The 24,589-nt window shown below is 33.0% G+C and overlaps 1 protein-coding gene across 1 annotated transcript in view; it reads left to right on the top strand.

The window, feature by feature from the left end:
* RNF213 (ring finger protein 213) overlaps nt 1–24,589 on the top strand; it is a 176,242-nt gene that overhangs the window by 54,563 nt on the left and 97,090 nt on the right. The window contains exons 14-18 of the mRNA XM_051995424.1: nt 5,474–5,624; nt 8,259–8,420; nt 9,883–9,981; nt 10,095–10,217; nt 13,040–13,220. Coding sequence (XP_051851384.1) covers nt 5,474–5,624; nt 8,259–8,420; nt 9,883–9,981; nt 10,095–10,217; nt 13,040–13,220 — 716 coding nt within the window. The remainder of the gene's footprint in view (nt 1–5,473; nt 5,625–8,258; nt 8,421–9,882; nt 9,982–10,094; nt 10,218–13,039; nt 13,221–24,589) is intronic.

Raw genomic sequence — 24,589 nt, 5'->3', positions numbered from 1 at the left:
ACATGTCCAGCAGAGCTGGATTTAAAGTATAACTTAAGTTAACAAGTAACTCAATATATTTCAGAAGGTAACAAACTGAATCAAATTAAATACAGCTGTTTTTAAAAGTTTTTTTTTTCTTTTCTTTTCCACCACATTTCTTCTAACAGCTATTAGCATCTTATCTCCAGAGCTTTTTATTGCCCAGGCCAGGCTAAGCTTGAATTTTATTGCTCTTTACTCTAGTAGGTTTTTCCTTTAAAAAGTTTAAAATCACAAGCAAATTTTCCTTAGTCATTGTTCTTAAAACTTAACAAAGCTCTTAAATTAGCAAACAGACTAGGGGCTGTTTCCAGGATCTCCACCCCCAGAGAGAAATTTGTTTCACCTTGAATTCCCTTTTTCCCTTCCAGAATCCCAAGGGGCTTCTGTGAACTTCCAAGCCTGTTTAGTGCTTTTCTCTGCCTTCACAGAGAATGCCTAGCTATTCCATTCAAGCTTCTTTTCTTTAAATGTCAGCATACTGCTGTATATGAACTTTCCAAACTTTCAAATCCCTTTCAATCTATTTTTTTAATTCATTTCTTTTTTTTTTTTCTTCCTTTCTCTCCTTTTTCTCCCCTTTTCTCACAGGCTGCTGCAGTCAGCCAGAGACAGAAGGAGAAAGATTTTTCAAACTTCTTGATATTTTCTAAGCTTGCAACACAGAGGCTGAATTCTTAACTCTTACAAGCTTGCTAACTTTTAACACAGACACACACAGACACACTTGGAGCTCCCTTTTACTAAGCACAGTTGCAACGTTGTTCTTAAAATTTTTTTAACCAACAAAACAGACAGACAAATCACACAGAACATAGAACACACATCACATAGACTTACACAGTTCCAACATTGAACAAACATATAACACATACCCAGAGGATATTTTCCAGCGTCCCAAAAAATACCTGTCTCAGAACTTTTAAAACCGTTGGTATTTATTCTGAGACTACTGGTTGCTAGCAATGGACCAGACCAGAACCAGAATAATCAGAACCAGAACCAGATAGTACCCCAAAAGGTACCCCGACAGACTTAATCTCCCAAATGCCGAATTGATTTCGTTGTCCACTGTAGACCAGACTGAGGCTGAAAAACTGCTTCCTTTTCCATCCAGAGTGCTGATCTTTTCCTAAGGAATAGACTAAAATCCTGAGCCTCCTCAAGCCTAGGTGGAGACCGAGAGGTCTCTAATCTCTAATGCAGTTCTCAATTTCTATTATCTCGGTGGGACCTCCAAAATGTAATGCCAGAGAAACTGAGGCAGAGAGAGATTAGAGAGTTTTTAATATTTTATTAATGGGAGAGTAAGATTGACTGGACAGGACTCTCATGTCAAATTATCCAGTCAGACAGAGATAAAGATATACTGGGACCAAGGAATCCATGTTGGTCCCAGGGCTGGAGGAGACTGTCATCCCAAAGAATCCAGCATCCAGCATTTAGCCACCAGCCTCCAGCAATGAATGGAGGAACCCCAATTTCTTAAATACCTTTTCTCTAAACAAAAGAAGGGGTAAGAAGCGAGGGAAAACCTCTATCAGAATAGGGAGGCCATAAATCCTAGAAAACCCAGAGACAGGATGTCTGAATACAAAGAAGTAAAGATATCAGTGAGGTATCTTGGAATATTTTAGAGGAATATTGTAAATTCTTGAGGACAGAAAAGAGTCAGGAGGTCTACTCTCTTGTTTATCTTGCTAATTTATAACCTTAGAGCAAATAATCAATCCTCAGTCTTACTGGGTCAGAGGGGGATTTATAACTAAAGAGATTGAGACAGAACAGTTAAGGAAACTGAGACAAGGGAAACTTGTGCAGGGAAACTGAGTCAGGACAGTTAAAGAGAACTGTGGCATAACAGTAGTAACTGCTTTCTAGAGACCCAATTTGCCAATTCAAGCACAAGTTGAGAAACACTGCTCTTTCTACTTCTTGTTCTTGTTCTTCATTGTCTTTACATGTGTGTATTTATAGATATATTTTTTCAAAAATGTTCTGTACAGTTTTTTTTTTTTTTTGTTTCTTTTTGCTAAGGCATATGGGGTTAATTGACTTGTTCAAAGTCACATTGCTAGGAAGTGTTAAGTATCTGAGGCCAAATTTGAACTCAGGTCAGAGCTCTATCTACTACACCCACTAACTGCTCCTCATTTTTTATTTATTGTAATATAGCTCTGAAAAGAGAGGCTTTAAAAATAAAAAACTTTGTATTTTAAATGTAGCTACTTGAATGTGCCTTTAAACTCAAATCACTCTGGCCTTCATTGAATAACCAGTGAATCATTCAAGTACAAACCAAACTTCTGTGGCTCATTGTTTCGGCTTAGACTGAATATAAATAACAGTTGTTTTCTGTTCTGGGCAGCAACTTGAGAGTTTTCCTCTCTCACATTGATAACTTTGTGATGGTAAATTAGCCATCTTTTGTCTCAATTCTTACCTAGTTTTTAGTCATTGAATGGACCTGGTCTCAGACACAGTAAGACCTAGGAAAGACCTTAATTTTGAAAAGTCAAGGCCACCCACTACATCCTTTTCCATTACCAACAGACTTTTGATCTTTGTCTTGCCACTGGACTTTGATGATTTTGGAGGAAAATGAAGCTGATGCCTTTGCATAGCTCTTCCTTGCTTACATGTGTGTGGGATGCAAAGATCCTAATCCAAAATTGACTACTCAAAGTCCTCTCCAGGTACAGAAAGAAAATTTTCTTTATTTAGATTGTGGCGAGAAGCAAGCAGTTCCTTCACCAGAAAGTCTGGAACAGGAAAAGCCAATTTTTACAATAGTAAGGAACGTAATTACATAGTCAAGATTTTACAGAAATTATTTGCCCACCCATTTGTTAATCCTTATTGACAAATTCGACCTTTATTCCTTCTTTGGAATACTGATAGGCTTTTATGGTACCAGGGTCTTGGTTGAGCAATAAATGTTTTTGAAATGTTATTAAGAAAAATGGGGGGGGGGTGTCTATTTTTCTTCAAAGGTTTAATAAACAATTAAGCCAGAGGGGTTAAAGGTATCTAAGGAGATTTACTTAGAGGTAAGTAATCAATTAAGCCAGAGGGGTTAAAAGTTTCTAAAATAACTAGGACTATTTGGTTTATTTTACTTGAGGCTTTTCTTAATCAACAAATAGAGATAGTCAGTTTGGAGACCTCTTGATTATTTCCAGGCCATTAAGTAATTGGTCGGTTTTTTTTTTCCCCCTAGCAATTGAACAAGGGTCAAAAGAGATCACCTCAGCTATTTTCTGGTGGAAGAGTAAATTTTTGCTCTTCTTCATAATTAAATGGATCTTTAATGTTGAGTTTATACTACCAAGGTTATTATTCTGAGAGGTCCACAGTTTCTCATTTCACTCACATGCAATTCATCTGCAAATCCAGACATTACCCTCGTGATATTTTTGGTTCACTTTGAGAATGAAGGACAAATAGCTATGACTTGCTTTCACACATATTGCACTAGTCTGGCAAAAAGAAAAGATAGAAATAAGGGCTGTGAAGAAAAGAAGGAGGGAGTGGAAAAATTTAAATAAACTGAAACAAAATGAAGTAAAAGCAGGAATACAATAAACATGATGATGTAACAATATAAATGGAAAGAATAGCAACAAAAAATAGAAGCTGAATGCTATGTAATTAAGATCAAAATTGGGTCTCCATGAGACTGCATTTCTTCTTCATTGGAGAGGTGAGGTGCTATGAATGTGGAGCACTTCATATTCTACCATACTGTGAGTAATATGTTGTTTAGTTTTGCAAACTGTTTTATCTCCTTTATTAACATTCTTTGTTAAGGAAGTGGCTCTAGTTAGAGAAGGAAGATCATATATATATATATATATATATATATATATATATATATATATATATATATATATATATATATATATATATATATATATATATATATATATGAGAGAGAGAGAGATTAAGGGAGTGTAAATCCAGCAGTAAAACTTATTTTTTAAAAATAAAGGTAACTTTTTAATGAAAATACATGTTACTATTACTTTTAGTTCTCATTTCTATAGGACTTACATATATTTGCTCATTTTCTTTTTATAAAAACTCTGTGAGGTAGGTGCTATCCCTAAATTATCCCAATTTATAAATGATATAAATAATATAATCCCAATTATAAATTATCCCAATTTATAAATCAAGAAATAGAATCTGAATGGTTAAGTAGCTTTCTCAGAGTTATATAGTCAGCATATTTCAGGCAGAATCTGAATCCAGGTCTTTCTATTTTCCCAGTTAGGTATTCTGTCTATTTAACCACCTTTACATTGCCTCTTTTTAAAGTAATGCTAAAAGTTCTAAGCCAACTCTTTTGATTTCTCTTGACTGAACATTTGAGATAATCTTAGAACTGAAAATGAAAGTATAGAAATGTCCCTCTTCCTCTGTTGTTTCTTTCTCTTAACCTACTTTCTGTCCCCATATTTATTAATCATTTTCTATTATTAAGATAAAGGATAAAATCTTATATTTCTGCCCCAAAATACTTGTGTACTAAAAATGAACCAAGCAGCCCAGCTCAGAAACACTTAGATTTTCTATTTAAAAATTAAATCTTGTATCTGATGAGGTTTAGATTTGGGGAACCCAAATGAAACTAGGATTTCTAGTGGTCAGGGAGTTAAATGAGGGCAGGGAGTTAAATAGCGGGTTCAGGGTAGGTTTCGGCACTAGGGTAGGGAGTTTTGGGGACTCCCCTCTGGCAGCACAAGAAGTTCTCTGTAAAGGAATTTATAGACCCGAAAATCTAGATTGATAAAAGAAGTTTATTATGGGAATTGGAAGTAAGGTTAAAGTCTAATTAGGGAAATAGGTGAGGGTAAAGAGATAAAGAGAGGATAAAGATAGCACTAGAAACAATATTCCAGTGGGCAGAGGCCCTTGGCATGCCAAACATAGCATAGCATGGCATGTTTGGAACCTCTGCAAAGAGGATTTTAGTTTGACTCTTTGTATAATGAGAGATTTGCCTGAAAGGGTCCCTTGGGTGGAGTCCCAAGCTGACTCCTGGCTGGGTTTCAGCTAGGGCTAGAATTTGAATTGAATTCATTGAGTTTCAGGACTGAGCCAACCCCATCTAGATAACAAAAATGCCACTGTTTGTCCTTGGGGCGAGGTCCCTCACTGAGACAGAGTTAAAGGAGATTTTCTCCTTTAAGGATTTTCAGAGTTTCGGGGTCTCCCCTTCATATCTTCAAAATAAAAGAATTTTCTGTATTAGCTTATCTAGATCTTTATAGGATGCTGAATCCTTTTCCCAGATATTTAAATATGTGATAAAATAACTTGCTGGGTCTGACTATCAATTTATCTTTTTTTGTCCCATAAAGAAATCCGAATCCTGAGAATTAATGTTCCATTAGTCTCTTTGTTATGCTCCCTTAACAGTTTCCCCTTTTAACTCCTGTTTTTATAGGATTCAGGTACACATGTTAGAGCCCTACTTTACAGTCTGTTTAAAATTTCATGAAGTTGTTTGCAAAAAAACAGAAGTGTTAAAATTTTGTGGATTGCCTGTCTTATCTGCAAAGATTATTTCAATGATGATCAGACTTACACTTTTGGGGGTAAGTGAAGTATTCTTGTAACTTATTTGTGATGGTAGAGATATGTCATTTCTTATTTTCTGATCTTTTCAAGAAAGGGAATAGTTTGATAAGGATTATCACAGCACTTGTTTGCTCTATTCTTAAGAAGAGGAAAGGCAAACCTTAAAGTAACATTAAATGTGAATTATTGTTTTATCAAATTGCTAAATTATAATTTACGCACATTCTTTGCTTTTGTTCAAGGATACCTTAGAATAATTTTTTCTAACATGGTATTTCTTACAACATCAGCAAGATTTTCTCCCCTTTACTTATAATCCTTATTTTATTTATTTTTTTTACAATATCTCTGTAGCTAGTGAATATTGTATCTAGAGAATGTCCATCCATTTAATACAGAATGTATCCTCTTATTCAGACTCTTCATTTAATATAAAAGAAAACAAACCAAAAAGGTTAATTGATTTAACTAGTTTTTTTGTTTTTGTTTTTGTTTTTTTTCTTAAGGCAGTTGAGATTAAATGACTTACTGAGGGTTCAACAATGAGTACGTCAAGTATCTGAGGCTGAATTTGAAGTCAGGTTCTTATGATTCCAGGGCTGCTCTGAGTCACCCAGCTGTCCCTTGCCTAGTCTTGAAGGACATTGTTGCAAAGCAATAAATTGTTGTCTTAGCAGTATGACAGTAGTTTATTATTTGTGGGTAGCAGCTGGTGGGTGGCATGGTGAATAGAGTATTGGACTTGGAATTAGAAAGTTCTTTTTGTTGTTCTTTAAATGATTTGAGAGGTGAGGATATCCTCACAGTGATGGGGATCCCCAGGCCAGCAGTCCCAATCTTCAAGTGAGATTTGGCAAAATGGGTTTATTTTCACTGAGAAACTCTTTCTCTCAGTGGGCCCTTTCCTAATTAGGAAGATAGAGCAGTCTGGGATACAAAGTCTTGAATTTTATTTAGCCTTCTGTGATTTGGGGCTAGGGAGCGATTAGGGGCCAATTTCCAAATCAATAATGGTGGTGATTGTTTCTGAGACCAAAGTGATTCCCTGATCAATTGGAGGTAGGAGTTTTCTGTGGGAACCAGGTAATTTTCCCAGAGCCTGGAAGGACTGAGATTTAAGTCCCCCCAAAGATTAGGGGGACACAATTCTATTACATCATTCTGACAGTCATTTCAGTCCTATCCAATTCTTCTTGACATAGATTTGCCCTGGAGTCAGGGAGACAGTTCCAATCTGGCCTCAGTCCCTAACCATATAACTATGGGCAAGCCACTTTACCCTGTTTGTCTTGGTTGCTTTATCTATAAAATTGGCTGAAAAAGGGAATGGCAAACACCTCTAGTATCTTTGCCAAGAAAGCCCTAATTGGGATCATGAAGGATTGGACAGGACTGAAATAACTGAATAATATCAACTATTTTTTTTGTATATCCTTAGTAATTTGATTTAAATAATATTAGCATATCAAAGATAGGCCAATTTTTGTCTTAACAGTTTTTCTAAATAGATTCTTTTTTTAAATCTTTAAAATGTTGGAAATTATAGGAGTAGAGAAATAAAAATAAATAAAAAATATGGTTTCATCTTGAAACAGGATAAATATAGCAGATTTTTTAATTGTTTAAAATTGTTTACAAAGAAATTATTTTAATTGTTTAATTTTTTTTACAAATTATTTACAAATAAATTGTTTACATTGTTTACAAATAAAAATATAACAGACATTTCACCATGAGAGCTATCAGTGTAAACAAATAATTGCATTTTTTAATTAAAAAAAAAAAAGAACCAGCAAAATTATGTTGTAAAAGCCATATTAAAGAAAGCATAAAAGGAAACTTTCTTATTAAAAAAAAATTAAGGAATATGGGATGCTGAAACCAAAACCTAAAAGCTACTAGGTTAGGACAAGGTGTGAATCTTAATTATTTGAAGGAGAGGATCCAGGTCTTTGAGTCTGGGGATTAATAAGAGGAGACTTGTCTGCTTTAGAAAGGGAAAAAAGGGAATCCTAGGAATCTTCTTCCCTAGAAGCAAAATGGAGGCTGAGAAATAAAGTTGTTTTTCTGCTTTTGCCTGATATAACATGATGGGAGAGGGACACAATGAGTATCCTACTCCTTGGTTTCCTGACCACTGTGAGTTCAGTAACATGTATAACTAATAAAGTTTCTTGAATTGAGGGGTATTAAGCATATCCTTTTTGTGACCTCAGCTAAGAATGTATATTTTCCCCTGTTCTCCTAACCCATTTTACTTCCGTCCATTGCAACATTGTATTCTCAAGGCTAATTGTAACCCTAAAGCCTTAATTAGAGGGAAGAGGTTCTAAGAAATCTTTTTTCTCTTTAAGAAACCTTTTCATGACTGGGAGTTTTGTTTCTATAATATGAGAGTTTACTTCTCTGGGATAGCATCACCACACGTTACTTTCCTTTATATTCTTGCCTATCTTAGTCCCTTTCCATTTTCTCCTTTCTTTCCAGAGGATTTAATATATATTTCAAATTTAGCTGTTTTGATGTACATATGTATGTATATAGATATTTGGATATAAATTCAGTTTTGAGTACTCATTAAGTACCTCTTGCAAACTTGGCACTACTATATATTTTAACACAATTTATCTCTATTTCTCTTGCAATATTAGGATCCCAAAGATAAGGTAAAAAATGAAAATGGGAACATCATTTCTGTGAAAGAACTATTTCAAGAAACTCTGACTACTACTAAAAACTGGTTCCGGAGCATTTTAAAAGAAGGCCTTCTTAAGCAATGTAGTTCACTTCTCTCTTATACTGATGAGCTTATGGTAAGTATTTCTAGAATCAGCGAATGTTTCTAAGTAGGATAGGTAATATCATCAAAACCATATTTGTGGCAGCTAGACAAGTATTTAGATGTAGAGAGAGACTGGAGGCAGGGGACCCCGTTTAGAGGGCTGCTAGGAATTAAATCTTTTTGAGTCAAGAAAAACTTCATAGAGAAAGAGATTACAGTCCTTTTTTGTTATTTGTATGTATGTTGGATTGTCCATAAGTTCATAATAAAAATATTTATAAAAAATTGAAAATAACAACAGCAAAAAAAGAATGTCTAAAACTTGGTTCCTAATATAAGGAGACAAAGAGAAGAGTGAAAACGAAAAAGATAGTGACAGAAATTGGGAGATAATATACAGAGAACTTTGAAGTATTGAGTTATATTCATGTGGACATGTTGATCAAGTAGTTGTTGATGTGAAATTATGGGTTAGAATAGGAGATGGAACTGGGAAGAGAGATTAGGAAATCATCTATATTGGAGAGAAAAATGGAATCCCAGGAGATAGCCATGAAAGAGAGTAAAAAGAGAAAGAAGGAATAGGATACTGAAGAATCAGTTAGATAGGTCAGAAGAGAACTAATCCAGTGTAGTGTCTTCTTCTTAAGAGGTCTTTTCAGAAAAGTGGATTGGTCAAGAGTTCTAGAGGCTATAGAGAAGTCAAATAAAAACTGAAGAAAAGGCCAATGTATTTGGTTATTAAGTGGCTTTCTAAAAGTATGGTTTCAATAGAGTCATGGGAGTTGAAAACTGAATTGAAGGATGAAGGTGTAAATGGTTAGTGGAGAAATAAAAGTGGAGTTTCAATACTGTGTTTTCAGAAATCTGTTGATAAAGTAAAGGAAAGTAAAGGGATGAAAATATTTAGCAGTATAATTGAAGGGAAGGACAGTGAAATTAAGAGCTTTTTCAAGATAAAAAACTATAATACGCATGTATGTAGTTCTCATTACACATTTTTATATTTATATATATTACTTCGTTTTCTCAATTAGCCTGTGAAGTAGTTGGGTATCTTCATTTAGGATGGTGTATCTCCATTTTAAAGATAAAGAAATTATTTCAGACAAGTGATTTGCTCAAGCTTATATGATTAGTAAGTGAAAAAGCTAGAACTATATAACCTTGGCCTCCTAATGTCTAGTCAATTTCCATTTCTTCTATGTTATGCTACCTTTCTGGGTAGAGGAGGCATATACATGTGTATGTCTCATTTGTTTTTCTTTCAGCCCTTCTACTATCTAATCTTTCTTGACCCTCAGTTTCTTCAGCTGTAAAATGAAAGGGTGATGCTAGCTGACCTTAAAGGTCCCTTTTAGTTTTAAATATATGATCATTCAGTACTCTGTTGTTGTGCAAAAGCATTAATAACTCCTTTACTACGTATTTTTTCCTCTAATTGTATTTTACATGTTTACCATTGCACATATACATTTGTAAATGTTTTATAGGCTTGGAGTGAGTTTGTAAAAATCAACTTTCCTAATGAGCATCTTTCTGAGGAATGGAAAAAGTCATTACTTAGTGAAATGGAAGGAAGAATAAAACAGGTATTAAGATTCTTGGGATTCTTTTTGGGGTAATGTAAATCTCATTTGCTATAACTTAACCTCTTTCTTGATAGCTTTTAATTCCACTTAAATCTCATGTTATGTTCCTACAGGAGAAACCAGTTCAGCAGATCATGATATACTGCAGTTATCATGACCACCTAAAAAAAGTAGACAACTGTATTGCTAAGAGCTTTGAGACCTGTGCTATTGAAGCTGTGAGCCCAGTCTGCCAGGTAGCCAACCACACCTATTAACAGAAAAATATTTGGGAATTAAGGCTATCTTCTGGAATGAAAATATTAACTTATTTTCACTTGTTTCTATTATCTTTCCACTGATGGATTCTCTTTGGTGTAAATAGTATTTGTTACATTACCATGTCTTCCCCAAATACCTTTCACATCTTTTTACTATATATATATTTTTAATCAGTTTCTGTTAAATTATTTCTAATAGTAGAAGTCTCAGGAGAGATTATGCCTGAAGTACACATTTACTTGTTATTTTCTCTTCAAATGTAGGTTGATTTAGATGTCTAGAGAAGTTCATCACAAAGAGTTTAGCAGGGGTCCTCAAAGTTTTTAAATAGGGGGCCAGTTCACTGCTGTTGGAGGGCTGGACTATAGTAAAAACAAAAACTTTGTTTTGTGGGCCTTTAAATAAAGAAACTTCATACCCCTGGATGAGGGGGATAAACGTCCTCAGCTGCTGCATCTGGCTCGGCCGTAGTTTGAAGATCCCTGGCTTAGAGGTTCTTAAGTGATATATAAGATGATATATAAGATGATATACTTATATATAAGATGATATAATATCTTTTGTTAGTTGCATTTCACTTTATTTGTTTTAATCATTTAAGGAAATAATGGTCTGCTGATCTGACTTTTTTCCCTTAATGAAATAGAAAAGATGTTGCATTAAAAAAACTTTTACTTTATTTTCACTTTTTAAAATTTTTAGTTCTGAATTCTGTCTCTTCCTCTTATCTCTCCCCTACTTATTTGAGAAGGCAAGAAATAATATCCATTATATTATAATGTCATGTAAAATACATTTCCACATTAGCCATGTTGCAGGGGGAAAAGAATCAGGTGAAAGAAAATAAGTTCCAATTTATACTTAAGAGTTCACTAGTTTTTTTCTCTGGAGGTGGATAACATTTTTCATCATGAGTCCTTTAGAAGTAGCACAGATCATTTTATTCATTGAAATATATTGTATGTACCTATGCTGATCATAGGTAAGTTTTTTATAATTATCATTACAATATAGCTTTTACTGTGCTTTTTCAGTTTTTTTTACTGTTTTTTACTGTTCACTTTACTTTGCATTAGCTTATATTCATGTTTATTCCCAGGTTTCCTTTATTGTTTTATGAAATGATTGTTATAATCAAAAGAATTGCTATGAAAATTTAGTTCTTGAGCAAACTCTAAAAATCAACATAGTATGCTTTGTTTAATTTATTCTTGTTAGATTATCCACCATTTTGTTTTCTCCTTCAATAAGGGCAACTGATAAGGGTTATCTTCTAGAGATTTATCTGTAGCTAATTTTTTAATTGATATTTTTTGTTGTTTCATCTCATTTTCTTCCTCCCCCCCTCCCCCTTCTACTTATATCATCTCTTGTAACAAAAATTTTGTAAAAGGAGAAAAAAGGCAATTTGGCAAAACCCATGAATACCTAGACTATTTCTGAGAGTACATGCAGTATTCCACACTAGTAGTTCACCACCATTGCAAATAGGAAGGTACGTTTTTCTTTACTATTCTCCAGAGCAAAACTTGGTCAGGTTTCTCTATTTTGTTCTTTCTATTGACATTGGTATAGTCATTGTGCATATCATTTTCCTAGTTTTGCTTGCTTTATATCAATTCAGTGTGTTTTTCTGTATTTATCTAAATTCTTATTTGGTGTTTCTTGTAGCACAAGAATATTCAACTATATTCATATATTTCAATTTATTCAGCATCTCCTATTAGATGGACACTTACTTTGTTTCCAGTTCTTTATTAATACAAATAAGTTATGACTATTTTTTTTGTAATTGGGGCTTTTCTTTCTGTCTTTAACATCCTTCCTGTATTTGCCTCGTAATAAAATTTCTGGGAATTTATGAAAATTTTATCCCTTTAAACAAGAAATTAATTACAAATTGTTTTTGTTATAGTCGATCAATTTATAGCTCTACAAAAATGTATGTATTAGTATGTTTGTCTCCATATTTTCTCATGTAGAATTCTCTTTGACTTTTTAAATATCAGGATACAAATTTATTTTATGGTTAGGGAGAAAAATTTCCCAAAATTTTGAAGACAGTGAGAAAGAAGATTCAAGGAGTAAGGTGAAGCAAAGAACTGAAATTTTGGAAAAATTAATATTATATTTTAGTTTGAAACACTCTTTATAGATTAGATGTACATACATAATACAGCATAACAATTTTTTTCATTAAGATGATTCTATAGTAAGTAGGAATATCCAAAGAAAATCTCTAAAAGTTTATTTATCTATTTATCTGTCTATCTATCTATTTATTTGTTTGTTTGTTTATTTTGCTGAAATAATTGGGGTTAAGTGACTTGCCCAGGATCACACAGCTAGGAAGTGTTAAGTGTCTGAGACCAGATTTGAACTCCGGACCTCCTGATTTCAGGACTGGTGTTCTATCTACTGCATCACTTAGCTGCCCCAAACCTCTAAAAATTTAATAGAGAATTGCATGCATTTGTTTTTTTTTTCACTTCATTTTTTGATCTATTTTTTGACTGGAAAGTAGAAAACAGAACTGTTTTGAGATGGTTATTTTCTCCAAAATCGAGGTTTTTTCCCCCCCTCAAGTTTTCATATCTCTAGTAATAAGAGAAAGGGAGAGGGAGAGGCAGCACGTATAAACAGATGAATTCAAATAAACCAATTTTACTTTCCTTATGGCTTATTGACCATGTTAAATAGATTTTCTTTTAGACTCCTGAATTTTTTTTAAGTTAATGACTTTACTTTTTTCTAAGACCCATTTTGTTTTGTCTTCTCTGTTTTATTTCTTTTGTAGTCTCAGACCAACATCCTTGATCTGTTATATTCTCACAACCTCAGGAAATTTGGAACTCTTGTTTCTGCTGTAATCTCTAAATCCTGGCCAGAAAAAGATGGGAAAAAAGTAGATGATTTGGATGACGTTTTGCAGCATCTGCTTACCTGGCCAGATATTAAACATCTCTTCAACCTATATGGTATGTTCTAATGTGTGCTTGACTGTGATGGGAAAAAAAATCTTAGCTTGAAACATCAGCATGACAATTTTTTTTTCTGATAGAGAGAGGAATTATTCCTTTTTTAAAAAAAATATAGCTTTTTATTGACAAAAGATATGCATGGGTAATTTTTCAATTGACCCTTGCCAAAACTTCTGTCCTATTTTCCCCAGTTTCCCCCTCCTCTCCTCCCGTACATGGCAGTCAGTCCCATACATATTAAATATATTAAATACAATATATGTATACATATTTATACAGTTGTCTTGCTACTCAAGAAAAATTGGATTTAGAAAAAAGGTAAAAATAACCTGGGAAGAAAAACAAAAATGCAAGCAAACAGTGACAGAGTGTAAATGCCATGTTGTGGTCTATACTCATTTCCCAATGATCTTTTGCTGAGTATAGCTGGTTTTGTTTATTATTGATCAATTGAAACTGATTTGGAACCTCTCATTGTTCAAGAAAGCCACTTCCATCAGAATTGATCCTCATATAGTATTGTTGTTGAAATATATAATGATCTCGTGGTTCTCCTCATTTCACTTAGCATCAGTTCATGTAAGTCTCTCCAAGCCTCTCAGTATTCATCCTGCTGGTCATTACTTACAGAACAATAATATTCTTTAACATTCATATACCACAATTTACCCAGCCATTCTCCAAATGGTGGGCATCCATTCAATTTCCAGTGGCTAGAAAGCCACTACAAAAAGGGCTGCCACAAACCTTTTTGCACAAACAGGTCCCTCTCCCTTCTTTAATATATCTGGGATATAAGCCCGGTAGTAATACTACTGGATCAAAGGATATACACAGTTTGATAACTTTTTGAGCATAGTTCCAAATTGCTCTTCAGAATGTTTGGATCCATTCACAACTCCACCAACAATGCATCATTTGTCCCAGTTTCCTCACATCCCCTCCAAGATTTGTCACTATCTTTTCCTGTCATCTTAACCAATCTGAGAGATGTGTAGTGGTATTTCAGAGTTGTCTTAATTTGCATTTCTCTGCTCAGTAATGATTTGGAATACCTTTTCATATGGCTAGAAATAGTTTCAATTTCATTATCTGGAAATTGTCTTCATATCTTTTGACCATTTATCAATTGGATAATGGCTTGATTTCTTATAAATTTGAGTCAGTCCTCTATATATTTTGGAAATGAGGGCTTTATCAGAATCTTTAACTGTAAAGATTTTTTCCCAGTTTATTGCTTCCCTTTTAATCTTGTCTGCATTAGTTTTATTTGTACAAAAGCTTTTTAACTTGATATAATAAAAAATTTCTATTTTGTGATCAATAATGATCTCTATCTTCTTTGGTCACAAATTCCTTCCTCTTCCACAGATTTGAGGTAAACTATCCTATGTTCTTCTAATTTATTTATAATCTCATTCTTTATGCCTTGATCATGAACTTAACTTTGTTAAGTGTAGGTCAATGCCTAGTTTTTGCCATACTAATTTCCAATTTTCCCAGCAGTTTTTGTCAAATAGTGCATTCTTATCCCAAAAGTTGGGGTCTTTGGTTTTGTCAAACAGCAGGTTGCTATAGTTATTGACTATTTTGTCCTGTGAACCTAACCTATTCCACTGATCATCTAGTCTGTTTCTTAGCCAATACCAAATGGTTTTGCTAACAGCTGCTTTATAATATAGTTATAAAGTTATAGTTATTAAGGTCATTAAAATAGTTTCTTAGGAATCTGATTGGTATAGCACTAAATAAATAAATTAGTTTAGGGAATACTGTCATCTTTATTATATTTGCTCAACCTATACAAGAGCACTTAGTATTTTTCCAGTTGTTTAGATCTGACTTTATTTGTATGGAAAGTGTTTTATAGTTTTGCTCATATAGTTCCTGACTTTGAAAGGAATTATTCCTAAACAAAACAAACTCTTAACTCAGGATGGACAAAATTATTTATGGCTTTTTTTCTTGTAGTGGCAGGAGATTGAGGAAGTACCTATGAATTGGAAAATTGATGGAATACTGTTACGCTATAAGAAATGATGAAAGGGTTTTTTGTTTTCATATAAGCCTGGGAAAAAGTAAGGCAGCAGAGCAATTTCTGCATAGGAGAGACAGTCACTAAAAGACCTGGAATCAGGAAATGGTAGTGTCAAGTTTGAAGAAAAGTCTTTTAATTGTAGAGTACCACATAGAGGATAGGGTGATGTGTTCTGATTTTTCTTTAAGAAAAGTTAATTTGATGACTGAATAAAGGATGGACAGGAGTGAGAAGAGACCCAAGTCAGGAAAACAACCTACAGATTATTACAATATACAAAGTATAAAGTCATAATGCCCTACAGCAGGATGGTGGTAGTAATTAGAGGAGAGAAGGAACCATATGTAAGATGTGTTGCCCATGTAAAAACAATCATACTTGGCAGTAGATTGGAAGTGAGAAGTCTAAATTGATACCTAAGTTGTAAGCCTTTCTGACTATGAGAATGATGATGCCCTTTTACAGTAATAAGGAAGTTAGAAGAAGGAAAGATTTTGGTGGAACAATAAAAAGTTCAGTTTTGGATACGTTGAGTTTAAGATATCTAGGAAACATCTAGTTTGAGATCTAGTAGGCAGGTGGAGATGTGACACTGAAGAACAGGAGTTAGGTTAGAAATGGAAATATTGATCTGGGAATCATCTGCATAGAAATGATAATTAAAACTTTGGAAGCTGATGAAATCAGTGAATAAAATAGTATAGAGGGAAAAGAGGAGCATGTCAGAACTTTAGGCAGATATCCATGGCTAGTGGGTACAATCTGGATCCATAAAAGGAAATTGAAAAGAAGTGAACAATCAGACAAAGAAGAGAAATCAGAGAGCAGAAAGAGATTAGTTATATAAAAGGCTGCAGAGAATTCAAGAAGAATGAGGATTAAGAAATAGTCATTAGATTTGGCAATTAAGAAACTATTGATAACCCTACAGAAAGCTGTGTTTTTATTGAATGATGAAATCGGAAACCAGAAAAAGAGGGCAAGGAAAGGAAATAGGAAAACTGATTGTGCCCAACATTTTCAGGATTATTAGAAATGAAAGGATGAAAAGATGGGTTGATAATTATTGGTACTGGGGATGGACCAATCAAGTGATGACTTTTTTTTTTTTTTGAAGGATAAAGGATGTATATGTTTATGTGTGTGTATGTGTTTGTGTTTGTAGGCAAGCAGTCAGTAGACAAGGAGAGATTGAATATTGGTAAAAGAGTAAGAATGATAGAAGAAAGCATTCTACTAAAGAAGATTAGTTGGAGATATTGAATAAACAATTAGAGTTGAGACTAGAAATTGCAGAGAGATTAGAAATAGATAAGTAGATTTAAGAATCATCAGCATAGAAATGATAATTAAATCCATGGGATTCAATTTAAACATGTACTCACATACATCTTTCACTAGTATAAATCTGAATTGATTCACTAATTTTTTTGTGATTTTTTTGTGTATGTGTTTGTGTGTGATTTTTTTTTCCCTATCTTTTTTGTAAGTTCAACATATTGGATACATCATCTAAATCTTTTTGTCTTTTCTGAAGCACATAGGCAGACAAGGAATCTGTCTTGCTCACATTTCATGACAGGTTTACCTCCCTTCCTGAAAGATTTCACTATTACTTGTAGAATTAACTCTTTGAATTCTTCGCAGGACATATTCTTTGACAATGAAAAATACTGATTGATATATTTAAGTGAAAATTGAGCATATATTTCCTTCTTTTGTGTCTCATTTATCGTTGATAATCAAAGATTGTTGAATAAATATTATCTTTGTGATTTTATCCATGAGGAAATCTTATATGGTCTTAATGTTTACTTGCAAGATAACTTGTTAGATATAGTTTTTAAGACTGTGTTTTAGTCATTAAATCAGATTTTTAAAATAATCAACAAACATCAAATACAAAGGGATCTTGTGTTTTCTATACCTTTTAATCATTTTATTTTTGAATTGTGGAAAATGTCAGCAAAACTTCACAATGGGTAAAGGATATCTTTGGTATATCTCATTTTGATAAAAGATACCTTTAATTCACATAAACTATTCTCATAAAAATTTTATAGAGATGGGTGGACCTCAGCAAGCAGTTGAGATCTCCCAACCTTCCCTTGTAAACAACTTTAATAACAAAAATAAAATTCTGGAATGGCAGAGCCAACAAAAAGGTTTGAAAAAGAGAAATTTTTTTAGCTTAAGACAATTTAGGAGATTGGGAAGAGGGATTTGTGAGAGGAGGGTGGAAGCTGATCTGAAAGTTACATGACTGAAACACCAATAGTAGAAGTGTAGGTAGTGTTAGTTACAGCAAAGTAGCTAGGACCTGGTAATTGGTGAGAAACAAATTACAGGGGAAATTTGTAACCAGACAAGTTTGGAAACTCCATTACCTCTATCCACTTCTGAGTCAAAGTTCAAAGGCTGAGAGTAACACTTTGGGGTAAGAGAGAATTGGAATCTTGAGGGGCAACAGTTTGCTTATTATCCACTTTGTGATCATAATCCAAAGATGAAGAGGAATATTTTTAATCAAAAAAGGAGTGGAAACCTTGAAGGGGAAGTATCAGTTTTTGTTACAAGGGATCAGGGACTTTGAGGAACGTTATCAATTGTAATTTCAAGGATCAAGGAACTTTCCTAGGCAAGGACAAAAATGCTGACCAGGAGAGCAATGACCACACCTTTCCACCTTAGAAGCACTGAAAACCTCCAAACCTCCAGAATTAGTTCTAAAAATAGCAGTGCAAAAATTTTTGAAGATTGAGACAATTCCTTTTCTCTCTTTCAATTCCTACCCTGCACCTTCCCACCACCACTAAGGAACCCAATTTTAGTGCCCAATTTTAAGATAAAATTCAAAATCAAGAAATAGGATTGAAAAAATGAGAAAACAACCAAAAAAAATGCAACCTGACCATAAAAAGTTACTATGGGGACAGAGAAGAGCAAGACAAAAACTTTGAAGACAATGTAGTCAAAACAGCTACTGGGAAATCCTCAGTGGAAAAAAACAATGTAAATTTGGTACATACTCAACAAGAAATCTTAGAAGAGCTAAAAATTGATTTTCAAAATCAAACAAGAGTGGCAGAGGAAAAATTAGGTAAAGAAATGAAAACAAAGGAAGAAAATAATCAAAAGACAGTTTGGTCTGGTAAAAGCACAGAAAAAAACTAAAAATAATATATAATTTTTTTTCTTTTCTTTTTTTCTTTCTTTCTTTCTTTCTTTTCTTTTTTTTTTTTTTTTGGCTGAGGCAATTGGGGTTAAGTAACTTACCCAGGGTCATATAGGTTGGAAGTGTTAAATGTCTGAGGCCAGTTTTGAACACAGATCTTCTTGACTTCAGGGCTGGTACTCTATCCATTGCAGCACCTAGCTGCCCCTATAAGTTCTTAAAAAACAAAGTTAGCAAAAGCTACAAAAATTCACTGATGAAAATAATTCCTTAAAAAGGGCGAGTAAAAGATAATGACTTCATGAGATATCAAGAGACAGAAAAAGTCATATGAATGAAAAGATGGGAGAAAAATGTGAAATATCTTATTTGGAAAAAATCTGACCTACAAAATAGATTGAGGAGAGATAATTTAAGATTATTGAACTACCTGAACGCCATGATCAAAGAAAGAGCATGGATAACATAGTTCAAGAAATTATCAGTGTAAACTGTTTTGATATCCTAGAACCATAGAGTAAAATAGAAATTGAAAGAATCCACCAATTACCTCCTGCAAGAAATTTCAAAATGAAAACTCCAGAAATATTCTAGCCAAATTCCAAATGTCCTGGGTCAAAGAGAAAGTACTTTAAGCAGGCAGAAAGAAACCATTCATATACCATGTAGCCACAGTTAAGATCATGGAAGACTTGACAGTTACCATATTAAAGAAGCAGTATGCATAGAACATGATATTTCTGAAGGCAAAAGATCTAGGATTACAACCAAGCAAATCAGAATGTAATCCTTCGAAGAAAAAAAATTGAGGACTTTGAAACATTCTTGAGGCAAAGACCAGAAGTGAATAAGAAATTTAACTTTCAAGTATAAGACTCAAAAATAAAAAGGTAAACTTGGAAGAGTAATCATAAGAGACTCAGAAAGTTTAAACTATTTAATTTCCTGTATGGGAAGAAGATAAATGTAATTTCTTTGTCATTAAAGTAGGTAGAAGGATTCAACATAGAAAGAAGGCATGGAAGTGATTTGATTTTTTTGAGATGCTAAAAAATTGGATGGACAAGAAAAGTATGCACTGGGAAAAAGGGGAAAGGGAAAGAGTACTGGGGAAAATTATCTCATAAAAAAGATACAGAAAGAAGTTTTTATAGTAGAGAGGAAAATGTGTTGGGGGTGGGGAATGACAGCAATACTTGAAACTTAGTCTCAATTAAATTAAAAGGGGAAAAATGTGTGTACATGTGAGTATATATATGTAATATATATGTATATTTACACCTATACATCTTTACCTTTTTTCTCCTCCATTGCATAAGCATTTCTCCCTCTACTATAAAAGCTTTTCACACACACACACACACACCCTTCCCTAGATCTATATTTTACACATATGTAAATTATACACATGTATACAAACATATACTTAATAGGTAATAGAAATCTATCTTACCAATAGGCAAGTAGGAGGGAAAGGAGACAAAGAAAAGGAGAAAGTGCAAGAAGGATTGATAATAGGCAGATAAAAGAAGGCATTTGTCAACCGTAAAATAGAAGGTACAAGATAAAAAAGAGAGAGAAAAGGATAAATAATAAATAAGATGGAGGGAAATGCCTAGTTAGTAATCATAAATGTGAATGGGATGAACTTACCCATAAAATGAAAGCAGGTAGAAGAAGGAATCAGAAACCAGAACATTTACCAAAAAAAAAAAAAAAAAAAAGAAAGAAACAAGAGATACACACAGAATAAAAATAAGAATCTAGAGCATAATCTATTATGTTGCAGCTGAAGTAAAAAGAGGCAGGGATAGCAATCATTATCGCAGACAAAGCAAAAGCAAAAATAGAACTTATTTTTTTAAAAATATGTTTCTCCACAATTTCATGTGAAAACAATTTTTAACTTTTTAAAACAATATTATGTAGTGATCAACTGTGATAAACTTGGCTCTTCTCAACAGTGTAGTGATTCGAAGCAATTGCAAAAGATTTGGGAAGGAAAATGCCATTTGCATCCAGAGAGCGAACTATGGAGACTGAATGTTGATTGAAGCATAATATTTTCACTTTTTGCTTGTTTGTTTTTTTCTTTCTCAGAGTTTTTTCACTTTTGCTCTGTTTTTTTTTCCCCCACAACATGACAAATGGAAATATGTTTAAAAGAATTGCACATATTTAACCTATTTCAGATTACTTGGTGTTTGGAAGAGGAAGGAGACAAGGGAGGAAGAAAAATTTGAAATGCAAAGTCTTACAAAAACAAATGTTGAAAACTATCTTTACATGTATTTGGAAAAACAAATTACTATTGAAATTTTTTTTCAAAGTTTTGAATTTCAAATTTCATTTCTCTCCTCTCCCTTTCATGACACATGGTAAGCAATCTGATATAGGTTATACATGTGCAATCATGGAAAATATTTCCATCTTGGTGATTTTGTAAAAGGAAGAAAAGATAGAAAGAAGGAAGAAAAAATTGAAAATAATATGCTTTAGTTTGTATTCAAATGATATAATTTCTTCTTATGGAAGGGATTTGCATTTTTCATCAGTCCTTGATTTGGAAGAGAAAATAGACAATAAAACATACTTTTTTTTTTTTTTAACTAGTTTTCTAATAAACTCTACTGAGTTTATTATCTCAGGGCCAGATACATTTAGACATAAATGAAAAAGAATGAAAGAGATGAATAAAATCTTAGAAAAGTTAGATACAGGGGCAGTTAGGTGGCACAATGGATAGAGCACCAGTCATGAAGCCAGAAGAACCTGAGTTCAAATGTGGCCTCAGACACTTAACACTTCCTGGCTATGTGACTCTGGGCAAGTCACTTATTGCCAATTACTTAAGCCAAAAAAAAAAAAAAAAAAAAAAGAAGAAGAAGAAGGAAAAAAAAAAAGAAAAGTTAGGTATAATATACCTCTTTAGAAAGCTGAATGGGAATAGAAAAAAGAGTATACTTTTTTCCTTAGCTACAGCTGGCATGGTGTCTTCATGAAAATTGATTAAGTATTAAGGCATAAATATTCCAACCAAATACAGAAAAGCAGTTAAACACAACTTTTTCAGATCATAATACATTACAAATTATGTGCAATAAATGGCCATGGAAGCATAGATTAAAAATTAATTGGAAATTAATCCTAAAGAATGAATCAAAAAACAAATCATAGAAATAATCAGTAATTTCATTAAAAAGAATGACAACAATGAGGCAATTTGTTAAAATTCACAGTAAGTTTTATATACCACAGTGTATGAAACCAAGGCAATACTTAAGAGAAAATTTATATCACTAAAGACATACATCATTGAAAGAGACAACAGATTAATGAATTGGACATAGAACTAAAGAAAAAACCAGAAAAAGAACAAATTAAAATTCCTCATTTAAACACCAAAATAAAATTAAAGGAAGATTAATAAATTGACAATAAAAAATCCAACCTTTTGACCTAATAAAACTAGGAGCTGGCTTTATGGATAAAAAAATAACCAAATAGATAAACTCATTAGTTAATTTGATTTAAAAAATAATCTCAAAAATTTAAGTAACAATCCCAATAGTATAGAAAGTATTTGAAAAAACATATAAAGGAGTTCTACCAAATTCTGTTTGATATACATACCTGTACATAAATATCTAAACCTGGGAGAATGAAAAACAGAATAAAAATAGACCAATTTCCTTAATGAATTTTAAATAAAACATTAGCAATATATCTGCAGTATATAAACAAAGATCAAATGCTATGACCAGAAGTTTCAGTATTAGGAACACTATCTGTATAATTGACAATATCAGTAATAAACCCACCAGAAATAATATGAGTATCTTAATATATACAAAAAAAACTTTGACAAAATACAATGCCTGTTTTCATTAAAAAATATTAGAAAGCTTGAGTGAGAAATGGCTGAATATTATGGCATATGAATGTAATGGAATATTATTGGTCTGTGAGAAATGATAAGCAGTCTGATTTCAGAAAAGTCTGGAACTATTAACATAAACTAATGCTGACTAAAGCAAGCAGAATGAGGGGAATGTTGTACATGGTAAGAGCAAGGTTATATGATTATCAACTATGATAGATTTGGCACTTCTCAGTAATACATTGATCCAAGACAATTCCAATAGATTTGGGACAGAAAATGCTATCTGCATCTAGTAAGAGAACTATGGAAGCTGAATGTAGATTAAGGGATAGTATTTTTACTTTTTTTTTTTTTTTCCTGTCTTGTGTTTTTTTTTCCTTTTGTGTCTGATTTTTCTTGCACAGCATGATATATAGGAAAATATGTTTAAAAGTTTGTAATATATAACCAATCTGATGATTGTTTTCTGTCTTGGGGAGGATTGGAGAGGAAGAAAAAATTTGCAATACAAAATCTTATAGAAATGAATGTAGAAAATTTCTTTACATGTATATATTTGGAAAAATTAAATACTATTGAGAAAAATACTGGGAAGCATAGGAATACATAAATACCTTTCAATTGCATATGTTTAAAGCCAAGAATAAGCATCATCGTGATAAAGATAAATTTGAAATCTTCCTAGTAAGATCAGAGGTAAAGCAAGAATGTCTGTCATCACCACCACTATTCTTTAGTATTGTACTAGATATTCAAATTATAGCAATTAGATAAGAAAAAAAATGGAGGAATAAAAACAAGCAATGAGGAAACAAAACTATCACTCTTTGATATGAAGTCATTTCTAGCAACATAAGGAATTGGCTAAAAAACTAGTTAAAATAGTTAACTTCAGCATAGTAGAAGGATTTAAAATAAACCCACATAAATGACTAGAATTTCTATATATTATCACCAAAACTCAACTGAAAGAGATAGAAAAGAAATTCCATTTAAAATAACAATTGATAGTATAAAATACTTGGGAACCTATCTACTAAGACAAAACCCAGAGACTTTATGAACACAATTATAAAACACTTTGTACACAGATAAAAACAGGTCAAAGCAATTGGAGAAACATTAATTTCTTATGGGGAGGATGAGTCAGTATAATAAAATGACAGCTCTACTTAAATTTATTTACATATTCATTGCCATACCAAACTACCAAATAATTATTTTATAGAACTAGAAAAACAAAAAACAAAGTTGATCTGAAAGACCCAAGATCAAGTGTATCAATTTGAAACAAAATGAAGGTAGCAGATTTCGAACTATATTATCAAGTATTAATCATCGAAATAATCTAATAATGACTAAGAAATAGAGTGGTAGATCATTGAAATAAATTAGGCATACAATATGTAGTAGTAAATGAACATAGTAATCTAATATATGATAAACTCAAAGATCTAAGCTTTGGGGTAATACCTCAGAAGTTGATAAAAGCTTCCAGGAAAAATGGAAAGCAGTTTGACAGAAAGTGTGTATAGACTAGTATCTCACACTGATGGGTATGAAGATGTAAAAGTGCCGAATCCCCTAAAATACAGTGGGGTTTCAGGACTCTCTTTATAGGGTCCACCAAATATTGGGGAGCAGGGTTAAGCCTAAAAAATACACTGGGATTTCAGGCCTGTGCTGCTAAGTGTCTCAAAAGAATTTGTAGGTTTAGATCATCTCCAAATCAAGAGGAAAACATTTTATTATGCTACTTACAGCAGCTGGTTTTCAAAAGGAAGTTTTATTCATTAAGAAGGGGGAAGATCTGGGCTAAGGTCCGTAATGGAACTTGTCACTGAAAAGGGGGAAGAAACTATATTAACGTGGGGCTAAGTTCCTTATGAATTAGCCCAACCATAAGGATGGCTAAAATCCTAATGAAGTGGTGGCAGCTAACCCTAAAAGGAATTAGCAAAGAAGTGGAGTACCTGTAGGTTCTTTTATAGGAGAAAAATAACCTCAGGATTTGACATCATAATTTGGTCTTTTGATTGAATACAATAATTGTGGGGCTCATTATAATTTTGTCAGTGCAAGGAATTTATAAGGAACTACAAAGTAGTCATGACAATGTACCTCTCTACTTGTCTCAAGGAGTAGCTGTGGGAATTGAACTAAATAGGGCACACTGCAACAAAGGCCCATTTGGCTTTGACAAAAGCCTTCTATCAATTGTCCCTCCTTATGATCCACCTAATTATCTTATTCTCCCTATCAGTAAACCC

This window comes from Antechinus flavipes, chromosome 4 (genome assembly GCF_016432865.1).
Source record: "Antechinus flavipes isolate AdamAnt ecotype Samford, QLD, Australia chromosome 4, AdamAnt_v2, whole genome shotgun sequence".
Taxonomy (NCBI): domain Eukaryota; kingdom Metazoa; phylum Chordata; class Mammalia; order Dasyuromorphia; family Dasyuridae; genus Antechinus; species Antechinus flavipes.
This window is presented reverse-complemented; position numbering and strand designations above follow the sequence as displayed.